This window comes from Tetrahymena thermophila, assembly GCF_000189635.1.
Source record: "Tetrahymena thermophila SB210 genomic scaffold scf_8254813, whole genome shotgun sequence".
In the NCBI taxonomy this organism is placed as follows: Eukaryota; Ciliophora; class Oligohymenophorea; order Hymenostomatida; family Tetrahymenidae; genus Tetrahymena; species Tetrahymena thermophila.
Genome location: NW_002476569.1, coordinates 393897 through 416777, shown reverse-complemented (window position 1 = coordinate 416777; position 22881 = coordinate 393897). Strand labels below are relative to the sequence as shown.

The 22881-nt window shown below is 21.4% G+C and overlaps 7 protein-coding genes across 7 annotated transcripts; 4 read left to right on the top strand and 3 right to left on the bottom strand. All coding sequences in view use genetic code 6, as the record gives it.

The window, feature by feature from the left end:
• Positions 1–370: 370 nt before the first annotated feature.
• TTHERM_00363240 (hypothetical protein) lies at positions 371–841 on the top strand (the record flags this gene model as incomplete). The annotated part of the gene is made up of 3 exons (XM_001007435.1): positions 371–486; positions 571–601; positions 740–841. 3 exons carry the CDS (start codon positions 371–373, stop codon positions 839–841), a joined length of 249 nt encoding a protein of 82 aa, XP_001007435.1.
• Positions 842–1728: 887 nt separating this feature from the next.
• Positions 1729–5320, bottom strand: TTHERM_00363230 (cation channel family protein; the record flags this gene model as incomplete). The annotated part of the gene is made up of 4 exons (XM_001007434.2): positions 1729–2121; positions 2386–3146; positions 3460–3761; positions 3828–5320. 4 exons carry the CDS (start codon positions 5318–5320, stop codon positions 1729–1731), a joined length of 2949 nt encoding a protein of 982 aa, XP_001007434.2.
• A 1384-nt stretch (positions 5321–6704) lies between these two features.
• On the top strand, positions 6705–10856 carry TTHERM_00363220 (transmembrane protein, putative; the record flags this gene model as incomplete). The annotated part of the gene is made up of 1 exon (XM_001007433.2): positions 6705–10856. The coding sequence occupies exon 1, from the start codon at positions 6708–6710 to the stop codon at positions 10854–10856; it is 4149 nt and encodes a 1382-aa protein (XP_001007433.2). The 5' UTR covers positions 6705–6707.
• A 1629-nt stretch (positions 10857–12485) lies between these two features.
• TTHERM_00363210 (ADP/ATP transporter on adenylate translocase) lies at positions 12486–13400 on the top strand (the record flags this gene model as incomplete). The annotated part of the gene is made up of 1 exon (XM_001007432.3): positions 12486–13400. One exon carries the CDS (start codon positions 12486–12488, stop codon positions 13398–13400), a length of 915 nt encoding a protein of 304 aa, XP_001007432.1.
• A 1541-nt stretch (positions 13401–14941) lies between these two features.
• TTHERM_00363200 (hypothetical protein) lies at positions 14942–16259 on the bottom strand (the record flags this gene model as incomplete). Its single annotated transcript, XM_001007431.3, has 4 exons — positions 14942–15092; positions 15222–15529; positions 15680–15928; positions 16128–16259. The coding sequence occupies 4 exons, from the start codon at positions 16257–16259 to the stop codon at positions 14942–14944; spliced, it is 840 nt and encodes a 279-aa protein (XP_001007431.1).
• A 1563-nt stretch (positions 16260–17822) lies between these two features.
• Positions 17823–18657, bottom strand: TTHERM_00363190 (hypothetical protein; the record flags this gene model as incomplete). Its single annotated transcript, XM_001007430.1, has 2 exons — positions 17823–18519; positions 18578–18657. 2 exons carry the CDS (start codon positions 18655–18657, stop codon positions 17823–17825), a joined length of 777 nt encoding a protein of 258 aa, XP_001007430.1.
• A 732-nt stretch (positions 18658–19389) lies between these two features.
• On the top strand, positions 19390–22161 carry TTHERM_00363180 (hypothetical protein; the record flags this gene model as incomplete). The annotated part of the gene is made up of 2 exons (XM_001007429.3): positions 19390–19503; positions 19567–22161. The coding sequence occupies 2 exons, from the start codon at positions 19390–19392 to the stop codon at positions 22159–22161; spliced, it is 2709 nt and encodes a 902-aa protein (XP_001007429.1).
• Positions 22162–22881: the final 720 nt, after the last annotated feature.

Below are 22881 nucleotides of genomic sequence, written 5' to 3'. Positions count from 1 at the left end.
TTAAGTTATCATGCTTGTGTAGCTTTTATACAAATTAATAGTCCTTCTTTTTAGTTAATTTATTTAAGATACTTGCTCCTAGTATATAGAATTCGGGAAGACTTAAGAAATAAAATATGTAAAAAACTATATCATATGAAATAAGCAATGGGAAGTTTATTATTTTTAAGACAAATAAGATAATTAAATTGAGGCATTAAATAGATGATTAAGTTAAATTATACCATTCCTATAAAATCTATAACTAATTGAAATAGGTATAAAAAGAGATATATTTATGAAATTTTATGTTCAGTAAAATTTTTATTAAATTTCTTGAAAACTTTTTAAAATGTATCCCTTAATAATATTTATACTCAAAATAGTAATAATGCAGAGCAAAAGCTATTAAATTCATCGTTAATAATCCAAGTGCTAATTGCTTATTGATCAGAAAAACTTGGGTAATTAAGTAAATAAAGCAAATATTAGAAAAAACCGAAAAAAGTTATCTTATTATCCATAATATTACGATAGTATTAATTGTTAATATAAAGATGTATAGCCAAGTTAAAATATTTCTATTATCAGATATCAAGTAAATATTTATAAAGCTAATAGGGTAAACTATAAAAATTACTTAAATTATTGATTTTAATTTTTAAAAATCTGCTTAACAGTTTTCGATAAGCCATTCACATTGAAATATTAACTTAAGAAAAATAGTCAAGTATGATTATGGCTTAATCTTTTTTTAAAGCAATATTACAGCCATTATCTTAGAAACACCCCAAATCAATAACATAAAGCAGAGAGAATCAATTTCCCCATCTAAGTACAACAAAAGAGCTTCGCATATTGAAAGGATAGATAATGATATTCCTATTATTTTAACTTTAAAGTTTTTCTAATTTTCTATTGTAATTTCAATAATGTTTTGCATATTGATTTTTGATTTCCTGATTTTTTGAATTTTTTGATTTTTCAATTTTTTATAAGAATTTATCTTTATTTTTTTTAATTTGAGCTGATAATAAATCGTGCAATAGATTATAAACCAAAGATCTTGTTACAATTAATTTTTATTAATATAAGAAAAATAAATTCTTTTGATTTCTTATGTATATATTAATTGAATTTCATCTGTCTACCTCAAATAATTTTGATAATAAAAGAAATTTTTATAAATTTAGATGATTAAGATATTAATTGAATTGCATCTGTCTACCTCAAATAATTTTTATAACAAAAGAAATTTTTATAAATTTAGATGATTTAGAACTTCATTTTTTATAAAGATAAAGATAATTTTCATGATAAACAAGAATATAAATTAATTATGAAAAATCTAAAAGGTATAGTTGTTATAATTAAATTTTTGAATATTGTTGCAATTTAAAATCAATGATAGTAATTTTAATGAGAAGATAAAAGTTTATTCAGCTGGATATTATTTTATTTAAAATTTGAAAGTTAGATTTTTTAATCTGTTTTTGATTCCTATTTTATCTGTATTCATTATAAAAAATATTCAAAATTTAATAAAAAAATAAATTTTTTAAGTAAATTTAATTAAAAAACAAGTTAATTTTTTTTATAAAAATATAATCAACTATTGCAATAAAAATTTTTTCCCTAATTTTGGATAGTATTTTTATTAATTAAATTTAATATTTGAATAAAAAATGTATTCATAAAAATTTTACAGGTGTAAATTTCATATATAAAATATAAATACTAAATATTAATTCACTGCTTTTTTTCATTTTTTAAGTACTTTTTTTTATTTTATTTAATAAATTTATTATGCCTTTTAATTATAAATTTAGAATTTCCAGTTATGTAGTAATATTTAAAGTCTTACATCTTTTCAAATAGCCATTCAAATTTTTCTTCATTTTAATCTAAAACATTGCTTGACTTAATTTTAGATATTTTTTTTGTAAAAAAGGCCTAAAATTCTTATTTACTATCACTCTTCATTTAATTATCTTATTTTTTGCACTTTTTTTCTTTTAAAATTAATGAACTAAGTTCCTCTTCTTCAACTAATTGTTAAGAATTTTATGCTAAAAGGTTTTTATGAGTAATCTATGATAAATTATTCATGTTTTTCTGATTTTCGCTTGAAATTTTATCATTCTATTTAAAATTACATTAATAATTAAATATTTAAATGTTAATTTTGATATTTTAATAAAAAAAATTTTTTATTTTATGTGACTTAAATTGTAAATTTATATATTTTTAAAAGTAAAAATAATAAATTATAAAAATTACAATTTTAAAAGAGTAAAATATAAAATAATTTTTTCATTTTGTTAATTAAGTTATTGTTTATTTCTTAAGCCCTTTTTTTGTAAGATTTTTTAATAATTAAAAATTGAAAAAGATTGGATAAATTACTAACATTTGGTAGATACTTTAAACACAACAGCTATTCTATGTTTAGATTTCAGAAAAATAATTTTTCCGGCTATTCATATGCATGATGTGAGGAGAGATATTTAACTAATCAGACCTAAAAGGATCTTTCTTTAAAATATTATTGTTTTTGCTTTTTTTTAGAAAAGCTAATTATTTTTTAGAGCTTTATTAACTTTTGACTTCTTCACTACTAATTTGATGCTTAATTTCTTGTTTATTGTTTATGTCATTTTCATCATGAATATCATTGGTATTATTTTAAAGTTTAATACTGAATTAATTTTCAACTGAAGAATCTTCATAAAATCTGTCTGAAAATAAATCAGTTAAAATATCATTTTAATTTTCTTCAATCTGATTTAAAGAAAAATCTTAAAGGAAGATAATAGTAGAGTCAATTACTTTTTTATTATTTAGAATAGAATTCATATTAAACATTTTACGATGTATTTTCTATCTCTCTTAACTTCTGTTTTTTTAAAAAACTGATTTTAAAGAACAATGCTGCTTGTTAAAAAAGACAAACGGACACTCAATTTCTAAATGAGTTCTCTGATTACAGTAATGGCATTAATGTCCAATATCTACAAAATTGCTATCATAAATAAATTTATCTTTTATTTAATTAAATGTTTCAAAATCTTTTTCGTATTTCCTTAAATAATTGATGAATTCATCTCTTTTTATTTTAATAATTTTGGTAAAACCCAATGATTTTATACAATAATCTCTACTGAACCCTGTAAAAAAGTTAAAAGCGCTTACTGTATTATCTTTTTTACATTTGAAAATTTTTATCTACTTATCAGGTTAGCTTTAATCAAAGTTTTTTTTTACCTCAACTTATAAAAAAAAATATTTCATTAAAGGAAGAATTTTAGGAATTAGATAAATTATTCATTTTTTCTTTTTCAAATATAAAAAAATAAATTTAACGAAATTTAATTTCAGTTAATTTTTCAATAACCTTTATTAGTCATATTTTTATAAAATAGCAAGTGATTATTAAACACATTTTCATTAGTAGATATCAAAATTTCTTAAAAATATTACCTTATCCTTCCACAATAAATAGAAGATCATTTGAATGGTCACTATTTTGGATATGAATCATTTAATTAGGGAGATAGAAAGCTTTTTCAAAAGAATATCTTATTTCACTGAGAGCTTCTTCAGAAAAGTTATTTTTTAAAAGAGGAATTCGAGATATGATTTATTTGCTGTATTCTTCAAAAAGTTAGTCATTTAATTCTTTTGATATTTTGCTTAATACTAAACCAGTTTCTTCATCAATTTTCTTTAAATTCTTTTCATAGTAATATTCAATATTATTATTAACTTTTTTCTAAAGATTCCTATTGATTTAAAATAATTAATTAATTAATTATAATATAATCTATTAATCAAAGTATATAATTTACTTTGATATTTTTTTTTGTCTCATATACTCATTTATTACATTCAAATCTTTTCTCTTCTTTTCATTTTTTTCATCGATTTCTTCAAGAATAACTCCAATCACATTCAAAATATACCCAAATACAATAGATGTAAAAAGCATAATAAATGTGGCATAAAATTATTGAAATGCAGTAGTTGCTGTATTTGAGCCTGTTATCATCAGAGTTAAAGACCAAAATAAAGCCTCTAAATATAGCTTCCACCATACCAAATCATTAGAAACACTATCTCCAAACCATGTTTATGGTTCTCCTAAGTACTCTAATTCTACTAGACCTATTATGTAGTAGAAATAAGCAATTGTGTGACCTATTAAAAACAGCTTAATAATTAAATTGACTAGTTATATGACGTAGTAGTTTTAGAATGTCATCACAAAGAATTTTTAAATCATTTCAGCGTCTTTAAATTGATTTTTAAACTTTATGCAGATAATTAACCTCAAAAAAAGCTAAACCTCATATTTCTACTATTAAATAACTCCAATCATTAAAAGAGGAACAATGTCAAAGAAGAATCGCTATTTAAAGTATTTCAAAAAGATTTCTTTTCTCTTGTTACTTATAGTCTGCTTATTAATAAGTATGCTAGTGTTGAGCTTAACTAAAATCTCAGCTATCCAAAATATAATAGTGACATAATCTAACACAATACATATGTTCTCAGGAGCTTTAAATATTCCAAAGAGCGTATAAAATATATAAAATAATGTGTTATAAGTACAAAAGATAAAAGTAAATATGAAATTTGAGATCCCATCCGGATCAATTAAAGGGATAGATGAGAGGACTTTCATTATTGATGAAAGAAAAGGTAAATTTTAATTAAGTATGTACAACAATTTTAAAAATTTATTGCTTTTATCCTCAAATGCATCACATTTATCATTAATTCTATTTCTTATCTTTTTTTGCTCAAAATAAAATATTCTTCCGCTCTGAGTAAACAAATCATAAAAATATTTTATCTACTTCCTTACTCTTTATAAGTGCTTGATGTCAAATTTGAAAATCACACCTAAATTTCCATTTTTATTTATATTATTATTGTTGTTCAAAGCCTATTTATTTAATTAAAACAGATAACTCTTTTTAAGGTCTTATTAGCACCTCGCTTTATTAGAAATGGGTGAAAGTAAAGCAGATTATCCATTTCTTCTTCTAAAAGAATTGCTAATATTCTGGGATTAAGATTCACTTTAGTTATTACTAATCTTTTAATATTTTGATGAATCCTCTAAAATTTAACAATTTTTAATATCTAAGCTATTATCAACATTTTGACTTGTTATCTTTAAGCCAAGCAAATCAGACCCATTCTAAATAGAATTAAGCTCATAAGCTTATACATATATTATTTCCTTCTCACTTTTACCTTTTAAATTTGTTAGATCGAGCTTTTCACAGTTATGCAAATTTGAATTTGAGCTTTATAATGATGATTTATCAATCATTACTGAGATTGTTTAAGTGATGTTAACTCTACTTTTTGCTTTTAAATAGTTACTTAATTAATAGTTATTTAATTAAATTATTTAAAGTTGTTTGGAAAATGAATCATAAATTTATCAAAAAGTAAATAATTAAAAAACAATAAGGACTGCTTTAATTAATTTAATTGCAATGTTTAAAATAGATTAGTTAATCCTGAATAATTTTTATAATATGTATATAAAATAACATTCATTTTTTATTTTTATTATTATTTAGAAATTGCGAATGTAAAGTTATTTGCATTATAAAAATAGATAAGAATAAAAGAAATTTGTATTGTAGATCAAATTACACACTATTATTTTTTTTACTTCTCATCAAATATTTCAGAATATCATACTAAAAGAATATTGATTAGATATTTGAAAATATTTAATTTTTATTTAAAGATTTGTATTTATTTATATTATGAGTAATTACCAAAATTATTTTGATAATAAATTATGATTAGCAGGAAATTAATAAAATAAAATATTTTAATTTATAAAATCCATCAAATTTATTAAATAATCATTAATAAATTTGATTATTCTTTGTTAACAAAATTAAATATTTGTTTTTATGATTTTTCTAGCTTTACTAAAAAATAATTAATTGAATCTTAATTTTTATAATCATGTATGTTAATAAAATAAGCATCATTTTTTAATAAGTATACCTCTTATTTCATCTTTTATAAAATATTTTATTTATTATTATCCTCGCCATTTTAAACTTTAAAAATCATGGTCTAAAATTGTTATAGCTTCTTTATTTAATTTATTCCAAAATTAAAAATAATTTAAAAAATTCAAAACCTTTTTTTATTTTTTTTTATTTCATTGAATAATATTTATTGTTCTATTATATATTACTATATAAATATTTATTCGAAAATAGGTATAGGAAAAATTATAAATTTATACAATTTTTTATTTAGATTTAAATAACTTCTTTCTAATAAATTTTGAATAAAATAATTTTTTAAATACTTATTTTAATTCAATTTTTATCTCATATTTATATTTATTTAATTAAAAATTAATATATTTTTGAAATATGTAAAAGAATTACATTATTGTCATGTTGTTAAGCAATAGTTGAAAGTCATTCCATATACTAACTTTATAATTATTATTTATTAGTGTATAAATATGTAAACAATTAAATCAGTTTGCTTTTTTTAATAAGGAGGCATACCTATTATGAAAAATGTAAGAAAAGTTTATGGTAAATTTGAATCAGATTATTTTTAGCATAATATATAATCGATTTAGGATATAAAAATCAATAAATATATTTACAAATGTTTTTTATATTAAATTTTGTTAAAAATAAATTAAATATAAAAAGCTAATAATCATATTTATGACAAAAAAAGGAAGAATAATTTGTTTAGTACTTTTGTTTTTTATATTTAGTTAGAGTATAAAGACCTAAATAGTTAATACATAGAAGTATTTAATCATACAACAAAATGAATAATACATCTCATATCTAAATGAGTTTGTATCAGAACCTATAATTGAAGTGAATTTAGCGGATGCCGCATAAGCCTAAATACTTTAGCCATATTAATAATTCTAAACTTATTAAGATTAATTACCATTATTAGATTATTTAGCTTCTATAGATTCAGGAGATTCATCAAAATATATTATTTCAGTCAAATAATAATATTTAAGTCAATCATATCTTTAAATTCTTCTCATATATCAGTAATTTTCCATAGATTTTGGATGTTCATGCTTGAAATTAGTAGCATCTATTTACTAATAGTTAGACATAGTTAAAGAAAGAGCTTAGTCCTTTTATGGAAGCTTTTATTCAAAATCCTAAGGATTCGTTTCATATACTAATGTGGATAATTAATCTAAGTCCTTTAGATACTAAATAAATTCTTAAGGTTAGATTGAAATAAATCCTCTAGACAATATAACACTCTTTAAGCATATTGCAATACCTGGACCATAGAAATATATCTATATAATTTAGGCAGACGCTGGAGAATACTAACTAATAAAGTTAGACTCTTAATTCAAATAAGTATTCCTTAAAAGCGTATTTGAACAATGCTAAATTGAGCAATTTTAAGTTGACACTGGAAAATACTTATTTAAATACTGCAGATCTATGAGTTCTTCATTTATTAAAGTAGCGTCACTAGATTTTACTGATGAAAGCCTTGTCTTTTAAGTAATAAAGTTAAATAATTTATCTAATTTGAAGATTGATTATATGTAGGCAAAAAGGATAGGAAACAATCTAATTATTTGCTTGATAGCTAATAAGGATTTAACAATATTTAAATTTATTTCAAATGAGAGTATAATATAGTAACCACTTTAATAATAATCAATAAAATAATTTAAATTATAATAATTTTAAATGATAGAATTTATTTCATCAAAATTAATGGTTTTGTTTTCTGATAATTATTTATATTTATTTGATATTGATAAGTAATTAGCAGTTTATTAAAAACAAGTATGTGAAGATAGATTAAGTATTAAATTTACTCTTAATGTAGGTAATAAAATTTTACTTTACATATATAATAATATCAATAAATACTCGATTACTATATCAGCTGAAATAAATATACCATAAATTGTTATATAAACTGATTCTATGACAATTTTACCTATTGAACTATCTATTAAAACAACATCATAAACTACTTATTAATTATAGATAGTACCTAAGATTGATGAACAAAATTAAATATTTTTTTCATAAAGCTAGATTAGTTTACAAAAAACAATTCAAAATTTCTCATAAATAGGTTAGTACATCATTCCTATTGAAGATTATATTTAAGGATCAGATGTTAATTTAATTGCCACTGATTATGTAGATCCAAATATGATTTCAAATTATAAAGTTATTAAATATTTAGAGGTAAAGAATACTGATTAAATTAAATTAGATCAAAATTGTACTTGTTATCAAACAGATGGATATTTTTCTTCAATTTTCTTGTGTTCTAAAGATTTACCAAATATAGGCTAAGTCTATGACCTATATGGGGCAAAAACATCAGCTATTTTGCAAAGTAGTTAACCATAAGGAAGAATCTAATTATTGAATTGCTAAACTTGGATTTATTACTCAATTAACCAAATTGATAATTAAGGTTCTTTCACTCTTAAAATTAACAAAAATTAATCTGAATTTAGTATTTTTATTCCATTTGTTCACTTTTCTGATGGGGAGTAATTTCAGTTAAACTAAATATAAGTATCATGCGCTGAATCAAATTTCGCATTTGCTACTGATCCTGCTTACAGAATATTATTTACTTTTTGTGGTGAAAAAATTACTTAATATATTTTCAGATTTTAAAAAAGTGAATACGCTCAAATAATTAGTACTACAGATTTATCAGCTATTTTTTCAAAAAATCCCAACTTAATATGCATCTAAGGAGTATTGTTTATCTACAACAGTTAGTCAATTATTGCTTACAATTATATTAATTAAGGATTAATTGGCGAGATAAATGTTCCAACTATTATCCAAGGCAAAGAATAATAGCTGACTCTATTTATGAACTCCTTTTTGATTACAGTTATTGATGATCCTCTCAAAACTATTGCATAATACTCATATAATAATTTTAAAACCAAAACTCCTTATTTTATGAGAAATTTATAAATTGATTCCAACCATCCTGTGAGTAATAATGGAATAATCATCCCAAAAAGACATTCAATTTAAGAATATGCATATATTTAATCTACATAAAAAAATACTTTTTACTTATACAGGATAAATAGTAAATCGTGGTCAAATTAGCTCTTTACAACTTTGACTTTTGATCCTAAAAAAACAGTTATCGCTCCTAATATCTTGTATTCAATTAATTCTGAATCTTCTATTATTGTTCTTAATGAAGTAAGCGTTTTATATGATATTAATATAGGTGTGGATCAATTCAATTAAAATTTACAATTTAGTAGTGAAATATTGGTTTCGATAGCTAATCAATAAGATTCATAATTTAGAACAAGGATAATGAAAAAGTAATTAGAGGTAATTTAAAACATGAGCTAATTGTAAAGTTAAGAAATGAACTAGCTCCGAATAACAATTATTGTGAATAGAGACGCTAATACAAAATATGGAATAGTTGATCATGGAAAATTTACTATTTAGAAATTTATATAAAGGATTGGAAACAAATAAAAATATGAAGACACAGAAAACTATTTTTGTGATACATAGATTTTCAATAGTTGTATTTTAGGTTGGGAAAGTGATTAGTATTCTAGTGTCATTAATAGAATCATCGTTTATAGAGACAATGAAAATATTGATAAGATTTTTAGTATTCTTTATAACTAATAAGCAACTATCAGACTCCTTGAAGAAGACATAAATAGTTTTTTTAGAATAATAGGAAATTTTAAGCGTTGCTAAATTTTAGATGATAAAGCATCAATTGAATATTTTGATGAATTCTATCATTTCAATCTGTACGTTATTTGTTATGAAAAAATTTATAGATATAAAATTTAATACCAAATTAGTGGAGAAATAATTAAAAATGCTTAGGTTTCACGTCCAGATATTTATAATCTGAATTAATCAGAAATTTAAATTTCTTAATTCATTAGAATAATTAGCTATCAGGGTTTAATTTACATTTACTTACATGATTCTATGTAACCATATTTACTAAATTTTAATGATAAGAACAAAGAAGTCTCTTTGTTAAAGCAAAGTAATAGTTTCTATTCTTTGATGAATATTCATGTTTTAAATGAATATAATACTCAAATTTTGATTTATCCTTCAGGGCTGATTTAACAGATAGATAGAAACAGTGATGATGTTAGAGTTTACAATATTTAAGATCTTTTAAAACAATTTAGTTTTATTGTATAAAAAGATGATTACATTTATTCAATTCAGTAGTATTAAGACACTCAATTTTTAATAGCTTTTAGAAATTCTTTCATATATGATATAACTTTTAGTATTAATGCAAGTAAATAGCTTGAAATAATTTAAGCCTATTAATATTATTACTAAGACGCATTCTCTTATTTTATTTTAGGGTTCAAGGGCAATCAATATACCGTTTTTATTGGATACAATTAATATAAAACATAATAAATTGTTACTCTTTACTCAAGCCAAGTATAATAATCAAATATTTATCTCATACAATCAGCTGAAACTTTAGACATAAAAAATTATTTTAATTTCCCTTAATATATAAGTGAATAAAACAACTTCAATTTTGACATTTAGTATTGCAATAGTACAGAATATTTATCGCTAACAATTTCAGATAACATATTTGTCAAAGTACAGGTTTTTAAAGATTAAATTTCTACTCAAAAAGTTATATCATCTCTTTAACTCAAATAGTAAAATAATCCAAATAATTTAATAACTTTTTCTTACATTTAATATGGAAACAAAGATTAAAATTCAAACACTTTTGCTAATAATTCAATATTCAAAATAATATTATTAATATTTTTATTTCTATGTTAATTCGTATGAATGAATTAAAGTTAATTTGCATTTATATAATTTTGTTTAAATTGCATTAATTTTTTAGAAAAAAAACCTTTTTATACTTAAAAATAAAAAATATTTTAATCAGATAAATAGTTTAAATTTTTTAAGTTTTTAATTTCTTTTAATAGTTAGTAGATTTATTTATTATCTTTGATGATTTAAAAACATTAATAAAGAGAACATTTGAATGTCCTCAATATAAGTAACTAAATCAGACTTTTAAATATAAAAGAATTTTATTAATAAAAAAAATATTTGTTTATATATTCTATCAGATAAGCTTCAAATATTGACAAATGGGATGATTTTGGAATTATTTAAAAATAAATTATTAATTTTAATTTTACTTTGAATATTGAGGTAAGAGCAAAAATATAAATTATAAAATTATTAAATACAATGATTATATGGATATTATAATAAAAATGCGAATTGCTTGATTTATTAGAAAATTTTAAGATGAAGCTAAAATTTTAACAAATTGAATAAAATTGTTGGAGAAATTTTGTGGAAAAAACAAAAGCATATCTTAAGATAGTTTGAAATATTGCAAAAGAAATATCTTTTTGAAGATAAATTTGAAGTAAAAAATGTTCCTCTAAAATTAATAATTTAATCAGAAATTTTCATAAAAGAGTTTTGAGATTTAATTATTTATTTTAGTATAAATAATGAAGAAATAGAATGATATTTTTTCATTCTAGTTGAATTCATTTTTATTTTTTGAAATAATTTCGTTGAGTTAAATGTTAAGGGTTTTTTATATTACATTTTTTAGCTCAATTTATTTTTTAATATGTTTAGAATGTATTAATACATCATCGTTGAGTTTTAGGTGACGAAATAGTCGAGTACCTGTTAAAAAGAAATAATCAAGAAAATTTCTATGATTCTACAAAATTAAGCAAGCTTAAGTTAATCTAATCTATGAAAATAGAAATAGGTAGTGCTTTTAATTGATTTTTGAGTTGAAATTATTTGAATTGGGCTATAAATACTTTTTATCAGGAGAAAAAGAGAGAAATTATTTTTTGAATGAGTAGCTTTAATCTATTACTAAATAAAGAATAATAAAATTGAAAGGTTAAAATCAGCATTAAATAATGAATTAATACTATATTTATCAATTCATAAGAAAGATATTGAATGACTAACTATCTAATTGATTTTAAATAATGTGGATACTTAATAAATTTTATTAAAGATTTATCAAAATTATTGAAAAATTAAGTGATTGATGAAAATAATTAATATATCAATAAGTGAATTAGTTAATGAAAGAATGAATGGAGTCTAGTATTAATGCGCGAAAAATAGATAGCAAACTTTAAAATAAGAGTGGCAGATATCAATAAATATTTGAGTAAAAGATTAAAAGGAAGAAAAAATAAATGAATAAATATTTGCTTTTTATTTATTTATTTATTAATTAGTTTATTTAATTATTTTTTGATTGATTGCTTGCTTGTTTGTAAACGAATAAATTAAATAAAAAGGCAAGTTGAAAAATAATATAATAAATAATTTTGTAATTAAAAAAAAGGATTCTAAATAGAAAAAGAACCAATTATTTGATTAAATTCAAAATAAAAGCTAAATAGGAAAACAGAAATGTCACATAGCTAGCAAGGACAAGGTAGCCAATTCGTCAAGGATTTGCTTATGGGTGGTACCGCTGGTGCCATCGCCAAGACCGTATGTGCTCCCATCGAAAGAGTTAAGCTTTTGATGTAAAGTCAACATACCATTCCTGAATTGAAGAATAACCCTTACACAAGTATTGGTAATTGTTTCGTTCGTTGTGTCAAAGAAGAAGGCCCTCTTTCTCTCTGGAAGGGTAACTTGGCTAACGTCATCAGATATTTCCCCACCACTGCTATTAACTTTGCCACTAAGGATTTCTTCCAAAGATCCTTCGTTAAGGGAATTAATGCTGAAACTCAAAAGTTATAATTCTTCTTAGGTAACACTCTTGCTGGTGGTATGGCTGGTGCTACTTCTATGATGTTTGTTTACCCTCTTGATTACTGCAGAACTAGATTAGCTAACGATGTTGGTCGTTAATATAAGGGTTTAATCGACTGTGTTGCAAAGACTTTCAAGACTGACGGTCTTCAAGGTATTTATAGAGGTTTGAGCGTTTCACTCGTCGGTATCTTTGTTTACAGAGCTTTGTACTTTGGTACTTTCGATACTGGTAAAAGATGGGCATTTGGTGAAGACTAAAGAAAGGCAAACCTTTTCGTTAAGTTCTTCTTCGCCTAAGTTTGTGTCACTTTCTCTGAAACCGTCTCATATCCTCTTGATACAGTCCGTAGAAGACTTATGATGCAATCTGGTAAAGGAACTAAAGATTATAACGGCACAATTGATTGTTTCAAAAAAGTCCATGCTCAAGAAGGTATCAATGGTTTCTTCAAGGGTAACTTGTCCAACGTTTACAGATCAGTTGGTTCTGCATTAGTTCTTGTCCTTTACGACGAATTCAAGCACTGGTTGGATTCTTATGGCAAATAGAAGAATTGATTTATTAAAGTTAAATAAAATAGCTATTAAATAAATAAATATACACTTAAAAGCTAACAAAATAATTTAATTTTTCTCAATAAAAGTTGCAACAATTGTATTTTTAATCAACAATGCATTATTAATCAATAATAAACTCAGTTAATCCATTAACACTTCTAGTTTTTCTGTGTTCATTCATTCGTTTCATCTTTCAATCTTTTATCATATCTTTGTTTGTATCTTCATCTATTTTGTTTAACTTTTATTTTGATTCATAAAGTTAAAATTGCTATTACAGTCAGCATTTAAATTTTGATTTTAAAAACTAAAAACTAAGCAAACAAAAAAATAAATTTTCTAATTAAAGCTGAGGAGATCAAATTTTTTTTGCTCTGAAAGGTTATTGCACGTATTTCTTCATTTAAAAATAAAAAATTATTTGCATCAACTAATGAACTATTTTACATCATTATTTAAGTTGCATGTATAATTTAACTTTTTATCAAAAATTTATTACTTAAGAAAATAAACACACTTGTCTACAAAACCAAATATAATTAATAACTTCTATTTGCATTCTAATTTTCTAATTGAAAAAAAAAAAGATGATAAAAAAGTTTAATATATCTTTGATGAATGCTTTGATTAAATTTTTCTTAAATGCAATATATAATCAATTTAAAAATATTCGGAAAAATAAAAGATTAAAACATCCAAGTAATTTTAATTAAATTCACTAATTTATTTTTATAAATAATATAGAAAGGAAGATAAAACATAACAAAAATTATTAAATTAATTCATAGACAAAACAATTAAAATAGATATTTATATAGTTCAAGATATAAAAATTCTAGATTTTAATTTTATATAATATAAATATGTTGATATTATTGAAATTTAAAGTAATTTAAATTTTATAGAATCAACTAATATAGTAAAGTAAAAAAATAAAATGAAAACATTATATATAAATATAAAAAATACTAAATTTAAAGATACTAATTAATTCTAATTAATATTTAGACAAATAATTCTAATAATTTTTAAAATAAAAATTTAGGTATTTAAAACTAACTAATATTTAATACATTTACTTACCTCAATATTTGTTTTAAAATTTAATTTTCTCTTTTATTAAATATTATAATTACTTCTTGTTAAAATTTAAAATTTTAAATAATCTAATAATTATCCATAGAAATTATTTTTAGTGAATAAATAAGATCATAAAATTAAAAAAAAAATTGTTTTATGCTAAGAATTTGAAGGAATAATTAATTGCAAAATAATATTTATGATTATTTTCTTTTTACCTGAAAAATTACTCAAAAATACTATATGATGAAAGAAAAAACTTTCTATAGGGCTTTAAAAAGCTAAGGTATCTATAATACTTCTTTATAACTTTATATATATTAATAGAGATAGTCAACAGTTAATTCTATATATTTCGATTTATTGATAGCAAATTTTATTTTTATAGATTTTTTATTTAAATGCAAATTTATTTTATATAATTTTTGTGTTTATAATTGCATTTTATCCCTATTTGGGATTCAGGCGTCATTATCTTCTCCACCACTGTCATTGCCTCCGTAGCCTTAGTTGTTGGATTCCTTATTTTTGTGTGACTTCACAAAGGATCTTAATTTTCCTATTCTTTCACTCAAGTTTTTGTTAAAATTGAAGCCATACTTTTTTCCACACCTATTATTATTTATAAAATTATTATTAATAAATAATTCTTCTAAAATATATATATTCTATATTTCTTAAAATATTCTTTAAAGTTAAAAGAAATTAATAGTTATTTGCTTTATATTATTTATTAATTACCTTATTTGAAGTAGATAATCATCTAAGGTTTTTTTGGAGATTCCAACTTTTAAAGCTGCATTATCAAGTGGCATGTTAATAAACTTGCCATTTTCATCATAAAAACCTGTGTAGAACCTACGCCATAGAGCTACTTTTTCAACTACTTCTCCTATTTTTCTTTCTTTTACTCTGTTATTTTTTTAGTTTGCATTGGCTGATGTTGGATTCAATCTTGCTTCAGTTTCATCATTTTCCTCTTTATTTTTTTGCTCTTAAATAAGCATATCAACAATGTTTCTTTGGCCACATCTCAACTTAATTTCCAACTATTATTTATTATATTTTAAATAATTACTCACAATTCATATTTAACATTTAATTGATCAATATAATTTAGTTTTTTATTTTTAACTCTCAACTTTCAAAGTAAAAGAGTAATTTTTTCTTGCATTTTATCAAAAAATACTAATTTGTACTTGATTGCTGTTTATGCAGCTTATTGGAACTCCCACTGTGTGGTCCAATGGATCTCTCCCGCAGTATCTATAGAGATCAGAAATAGGGTCAAAATAAGAAATCATTGCATTTGTAAACTCAAAACCTGAAGCTTTGATATTTTTGAGAATTTCTGAAAGGACAATTTCATTGTTTTGATTTATATAGGCTTTTTAATGCTAGAATAAAGTTTTACTCTCCTTATATTAATGGAAGATAACAATATCAATCTATTTTATAAACACAAAATTATAAGATGAATTAATAATAAATTTAATAATAATTGTTAATGATATTGATATGATAGTTAATCATATTTTTTTGCTCCATTTCATGGAAGTATTTTCATTTTTTATTGGAGAATTGATTATTTTTCATTCACTTTTTTTTCAAAAATCAATGAACAGAAAATATGCCATAATTAATTACATTGGTAGTTTAATATTTCTGTAATTCATAATTGTTATCAATTTGGTTGTACTATCCATACTTGCTATTTGTATCTTGTACTAAACCTAATTCTTATTATTCGTCTTTCGGTCTATTTTTCCTAGGTGGCATTTCGTTCTACTCAAGTGCAGAAAATTAGTTTACTGTAAATGTAAATGTACGACAACTTTTCTTATAAATTATTTAAATTATCAAAATATTCATATAACCAATTTTATATTGAAATAATGATCAATATTCCATTAAACATCTAAAATTTTATTCTACACTGAATAAAAAAAACTATTTTACTTTAAGTGATTTTACTTTGTTTGGATTTTCCTTCACTATTTAGTGACTCTACTTTTTACTTATAATTTGATTAACTAAGACTTGTCTATTAAGATTTTTGTTTTTATATTAACTATTAATGTTAAAGAGTTGCTTGTTTGCTTGTTATTTGGTACTTTAATAATCAATTTGTTTGTTTGTTTTTTTGATTGCTTTTAATTTCTTAGCTATTTCTAATTATTTAACAAATTGCTTGATAACAAACAAAGAAGAAAATTAAATGATAGATTCATTGATTAATATCTGTTCAGAATCCTTTCTCCTTGTATTTGAGAAAAAATAAAAAGTGGGTAAATGAATTTCAATTAAGCTCAAAAGAAATATTATATTCTGATAACAGATTAATTCCGATACTTTGGTTCATAATTTTATGTAAATCTTATGGATTATAAACTCCCTTTGTCTTTCAATTTTATTTTCTAAGCGGTTCTGTAAAATTATTTGAACTTTCAGTCAAAAAGTCTTTAAGAAAATATTTAATATAAATTTTATTATATCTATCCAATCATTTATTTTGCATCTAATAATAAATAAACCTTTAAAAAATAAAATTTAATTTATATTCTTTGATATAAATTAAAAATTTTCTATTCTAAAAATATTTTTTTATTAATATAATACAAATGATTGCAGATAAAAAAGGTTTATTTAGGAAAGTTATTTAGAGAATATTAATTAATTGAAAATAAAACAATAAAATTATTAATAAATAATATATTAGTTTGTTTGCTATTTATTTACTTTCATTTAAATTCGTTTTCAAATAATTTTAATATAAATAATTTAGTTATAATAATGTATTTTAATTTATAAAATAAACTTGTTTTATGTTAAAAAATCGTTTTTTATTAATTTATTTCATTGATATATAGAAATTATCTTTAAGAAAGCTAACTAATATTTTTATCTTATGCCTTTTCAAAATAAATTGTATAATTTTGATAATAAAAATATTTTTATGAATCATTTAAAATTGTTAAAATTATTTGGATTTTGAGGTTGATATATTAAAATATAAAGTTTAACTAAATATTTTAAGTCTTAAAATAGTAGGTTTTAATTAAAAGCAAATGATTTTTGTTTGGTTTGAATGTTAAAATAAGGAGGTTAGGATAGAATTATATAAAATATAACTAGTTAATTATAGAGGTATTATATACAAAAATATAAATAATATTTTTTACTATTAATAAAGCTAGTTAAATATTTAAGATTTATCTAGTTGTCCAGTAAGTTATGAATGAATGAATTAAGAATTAATTTGTTTTGTTGGTGATTTGAAAATTATTTTAAGTCTTATCATGTTTTAAAAGACCTTGCAAAAATTGATGCAATTTAACGATTTCAATCTGTGAAGTTAATTTTCTCAGATTGCATTTACATTTTGAAGAATTAGTAGTCATATTAGTTTGAATAGAAGCCTCTATATGGGATTGTTTCGATGGTTTTTTTATTTTCATTTTCAACAGAGTCAGTGGAGAGGAGTGAATAATTTTTTAAAAGTTTAGATCTTCTGACCAATACATAATCAGGTTCTTTATCACTAAATTTAAGATAGAATTTTAAATTAGGTTCATCCTTTTAAAAGTGGAATTTATTGTATTAGCCTATCTAGAAATTAGCTTTCGCTTAATTTGAGAAGTACATATAATGTTAGAGCTTATAATCAGGGTTTTACTTTGTGTTAAATAAAATAAGCATTTTTAAGTTATCATTGTCCAAACTAAGAGTGTATTTTTGCTTGATAAATGGATTCTTTTTCAACTTTTCCTGATATTCTAATTCTTTCTATTCTTCTAATTTCTTTGGATCTTTCTCTAAAATTTAATCAATTCTTTCCTAAATTATGTTGTAATCTTGCTAATCTTCCATCATTTATTCTTATCTTAATCTTGCTATTCTTTCATTCAATTAAGGACCATTATTGATTGGGTTTTATGTAATTTATTGGTTAGGTAGAGCTTAATTTTATTATTATAGTTGCTATCTTTATAAGATATTTTGCTATTGATTAGGAAATGTCTGAGGTCTAACCTAATACCTAATTGCAAAAAAATTTAATAAATTAATTTTAATTATATTATTAAGTAATCTTTTACTGGTTCTACAAAGGCCTGGACATTCCTTTTTGCTAACCCTTTTCGTTTTCTACAAAGTTAGTATTTGGATCGAAGAACATTTAAACTTTCCTATTATGTATGTTATTTATGAATGAATTTGTATCTTCAGCTATTTAATGTGTATTACTTTTAATTATTTAATATACTTATTATAATTTGTTAACACTATCAATTTATTTCAATTTATCTTATTACAATCCTATTCAGCAATATTTTTAATATTTTTTCATTCATTTGTTTACCAGCTATTTCTTTTCGAATATTCAATTTTTTTTTTGATATTTCTATTTTAATAAAACTTTAATTAATTTGCATTATTGTTTTGAAAGGTTCATTCATTTTTTTATTAACTCCCTTGTACATCCATTTTTTAAAAGGAATTTTTTGTGGTATATTTGATAGAAACAAATGGATCTTTCTTTTTTATTTTCGATATAATTATTTCTACTATTTTTAGAGTAATGACAAACTTTTATTTAAAAGAAAAAATATTTTTAAATTCTTCAATTTTATTACAAGCAAATATTTTCTTATTTGAAATTTAAAAATAATTCAATCAAAATAACAAATATTTATTGATAATTAAATTTATTTTAATATCTGAAAATTTTAAATATTTTTGCTACAAGAAAATTTATTTAGCTCAGATAATTAGCAAGATTTATAATATACAAAGATTTTTGATAATTATTGATTATCAGGAATTTATTATTTCAAAATTAATTTAATAAAATTACAAAATAGATACAAAGGATTGATTGAATATAATTAGTTGAATTTTATTTCATATCATGCAGCTTAGAAACAGAGATAGTTATAATAAGATTATGGAAGCTAGTTAGTAACAACCTGCTCATATTCATAAAAAGAATAAATTGTTCTCATCTTTGGTGGAGTTGTTTGGTGTAAAAAATCAATTTTTAATTTTTTTCAATTGCTTAGAGTTTAATTAACATTTTTTTTTTAAGAATGAGCAAGGACAGTAAATATACGAACAAGCAAGATAACATAAAATTAAATATATTGAAGAAATAGAAGAAAAAGGATATGAAATAGTTTGCGTTGATGGACAGATGATCTTAAAAAGAAAATAAGAGATTTAGAATAATAGGGAAAAAGATTAACTTGAATAGTATTAATATGAAGACTCGTTTGGTTAAAATATAAATAAATATAAAGAATAAATTTATTATGACATGTTTTTGAATAAAGCTCAGGAATTTGACAATAAAAATAAGGTAAAGAGAAAGCGAAACAGGTAGAAAAAACTATCGAATAGTTTAATAAATGGGGAAATATCTGATATGAAACAAACAAAATAAGCAAATTCTAGTAGAGATCATAGTAATTCACTTGAAAGAAAGTATTAAAATAATTTATAACAAAAATCTATGAGAAGAAATAATCAAAATTATCTCAGTAGTTTTGATGAAAATATTTAACTTAAAAAATATGAATAAATAAATTAAACTCCATTAATATCATCGTTTGATGATGAGAAATCTATATTAAATAGCTCAGATGAAGATAGCAAAAGAAATTATCAATAATCATACTATTAAAGTAATTAAACTTATTAATTGTCTGAGAAAAATTATCTATCTAATGAAGACAAAGATATTAAAATCTCTCAGTTCGGAAGTGCAAGAAGTAATATCTTAAAAAAATACTAATCTTCTAAAAGTTCATTTACATTAAGCAATCATAGTTCATCTGAAGAAGAATTAGATATCTACAAAGACCAAAAAAATATTAAAACTAAAAATCTGAACATAAAAAGCAAAGATTGCTCTGATAACAATCATAATTGTTCTAAAAGTTCTCAAAATTAATCATAAAAGGATTAAGTTAATTATTTTACTCATTTTTAGTAGATAAATCAAAATATTTTGTCACCTACTAAATAATAGAAATAAAATATTGAATTTAATTAAAAATAAATGTTATTGCCTTGTTAATTAACAGATATTTAGAATACCTCTAGTAAAGAAATTTAAATTAATGAGTATTAAAATAATGAACTTCAACAGAAAATAGAAAAAAATAATGATTTAGATTTAGAAAAGCAATCTCATATTTATAAGAAATAGAATAAGAAAATGAAAAAAATTAATCAAAATGAGTTTATATTGGATTAAGACAAATAAAAAGATTAACATGATTAAAATAATAAAAAACCTTTAAGTTAATTAAATGATTTAAATTAAAAAGAAATAAATGATGCTAATTTGTTTGAAAATCATTCTTTTTAACAATAAAATGAATTTAATAGTCTAAATAAGTATAATTCTATTTAAAATAATACAGATAATACTAAATTGAATTAAGATTCATTATTTGAATCCTTTATTTTTTAAAAGAAAAATTTAACAAGAAATATGTATAAAAAACTCAAAAACAGTTTTTTTGCAAGTTAAAATGTGGCACCTTTTGAATATAGCTGTTTAGATGGTAATGATACAAATGAGAAACCAAAATAACCACAAGCTACTGAATAGGTAGACTAAAGTACCACAATATTTAACGATTTTGAGGGTAAAATAAAAAATTAAGAAATTTAACCAATAAAAACATAGAATAAAAAACAGAAAAATTAAAGATCTTCTTAACAAACTTTTCATAGGCATAATGAATTAACTGATTCTAATTATTTAAATTTAAATACTTAAGAAATAGAGTCCAATTAAAATGATTAGTAAAAATAATTTAATTAACTTTAAAGTAGCTCTATTAATGTAACAAATAAAAAAAATTAAAAAAAATAAAAAAATAAAAGGAATTCATCTACAAGCTAAGTTGATAGCAATTAAGAATTAGATTAACAATCTATTTAAAAAAGATCTGTTTCAAGAAATTAAAATAGATTAAATTTATTTTCAAACTAAAATTCTGAAAAAAAATTAGGTGAATAGTAGTACTTAAGTAGTGTTTAGACTATTTCTCAAAGCAGTGATAGTGATTTCAGCGATGAAAGTTGGTGTAAAGTTTAATAGAAGAATAAGAAGGGAAACAAAAAAAAATGTAAAATAAATAAATCTCTTGAAATACTAAGCTAATAAGAATCAGCTAAAATCAAGTAGAGAAAAGCTGAAAAATAAAAAAAATTAAAAAATTTGAATGAAAGTAAGCTTTTGTAAGATCATTAAAAAATCAATACATTACCTTAATTAGAAGAGGTAGAAGATGAAAGCTAAAAAATTGACTTTGATAGTAATTCAAATATTTTTCAATATTTTGACAATATTTTTAATGAGCTTTAGATTGAATTTTTAAATAAAAAGAATCAATAAAGTACATAAGAAATAATTCCTATTACTCACTCTCCTTCCTCGTAAAAGCATTAAATATCAAATTAAAAATCAAATGATTGTGATCTATACTCCCCAATAAAAAAGCTAACTAATTATAATAGACCTATCCCTAAAAAGCTAAAATCAAAAATACTACGTAAACATCCTTAAATCAATCTTGCGCTCAGATAATCACAACCATTTAAATGTTTAATTTAATTTAATAAACCTCTTCAAGTATATAACGCTTCTTAATGGTTTTAAATCGATTGAAAATTTGATTTATTTTAATTGTCGAATTATTTTATGCAAAATGATTATTGTTATTTTTTACCACTTTCTTAAATTAAAATTAAGTAAGCAAATAAATAAATAATCGATAATGTATTTAAAATATATTAATGTTTTTAATTATTAACAATATATTATTATAGAAAAGTAATAAATCATATATTTTATATAATGTTAGATACAATTTAGATGAAAAATTAATAAAATAATTAAAATTTGATGAATTTACTAAGAAGTCTATTTATTTTTATTTCAATAAATAATATATTTGATCTTCAAAGGATATTCTTAAAGCATAATAATCAATAGCTTCAATCTTTATATACTAATTTACCTCGTTTATTAAAAAGAAACATAAAAATAACAATTTATAATTTTATTTTAATTAATAGAAAAAAAAATTTGAGTAAAAGAGATATAATTTTACTATCAACACAAGTATTAGAATTAAATTTATAGAAAATAACGTGTAAATCAAAATACAAGTAATTAATTAGAAAATTTAAAAAACCTCCTTAAACAAAATGTTAATTTTGAAAGATTCTTTTTATTACAAAAAAAAAATTATAAGTTTGTAAATTTTATTTTTATTTTTGAATCAATAAGTTAAATTTTTATAATAAATAAAATATTAAATATTTAAGAGATAGATAAAAATTCAATTTCCATATTATAGCAATTCCAGGTATTAAATTCTTATGG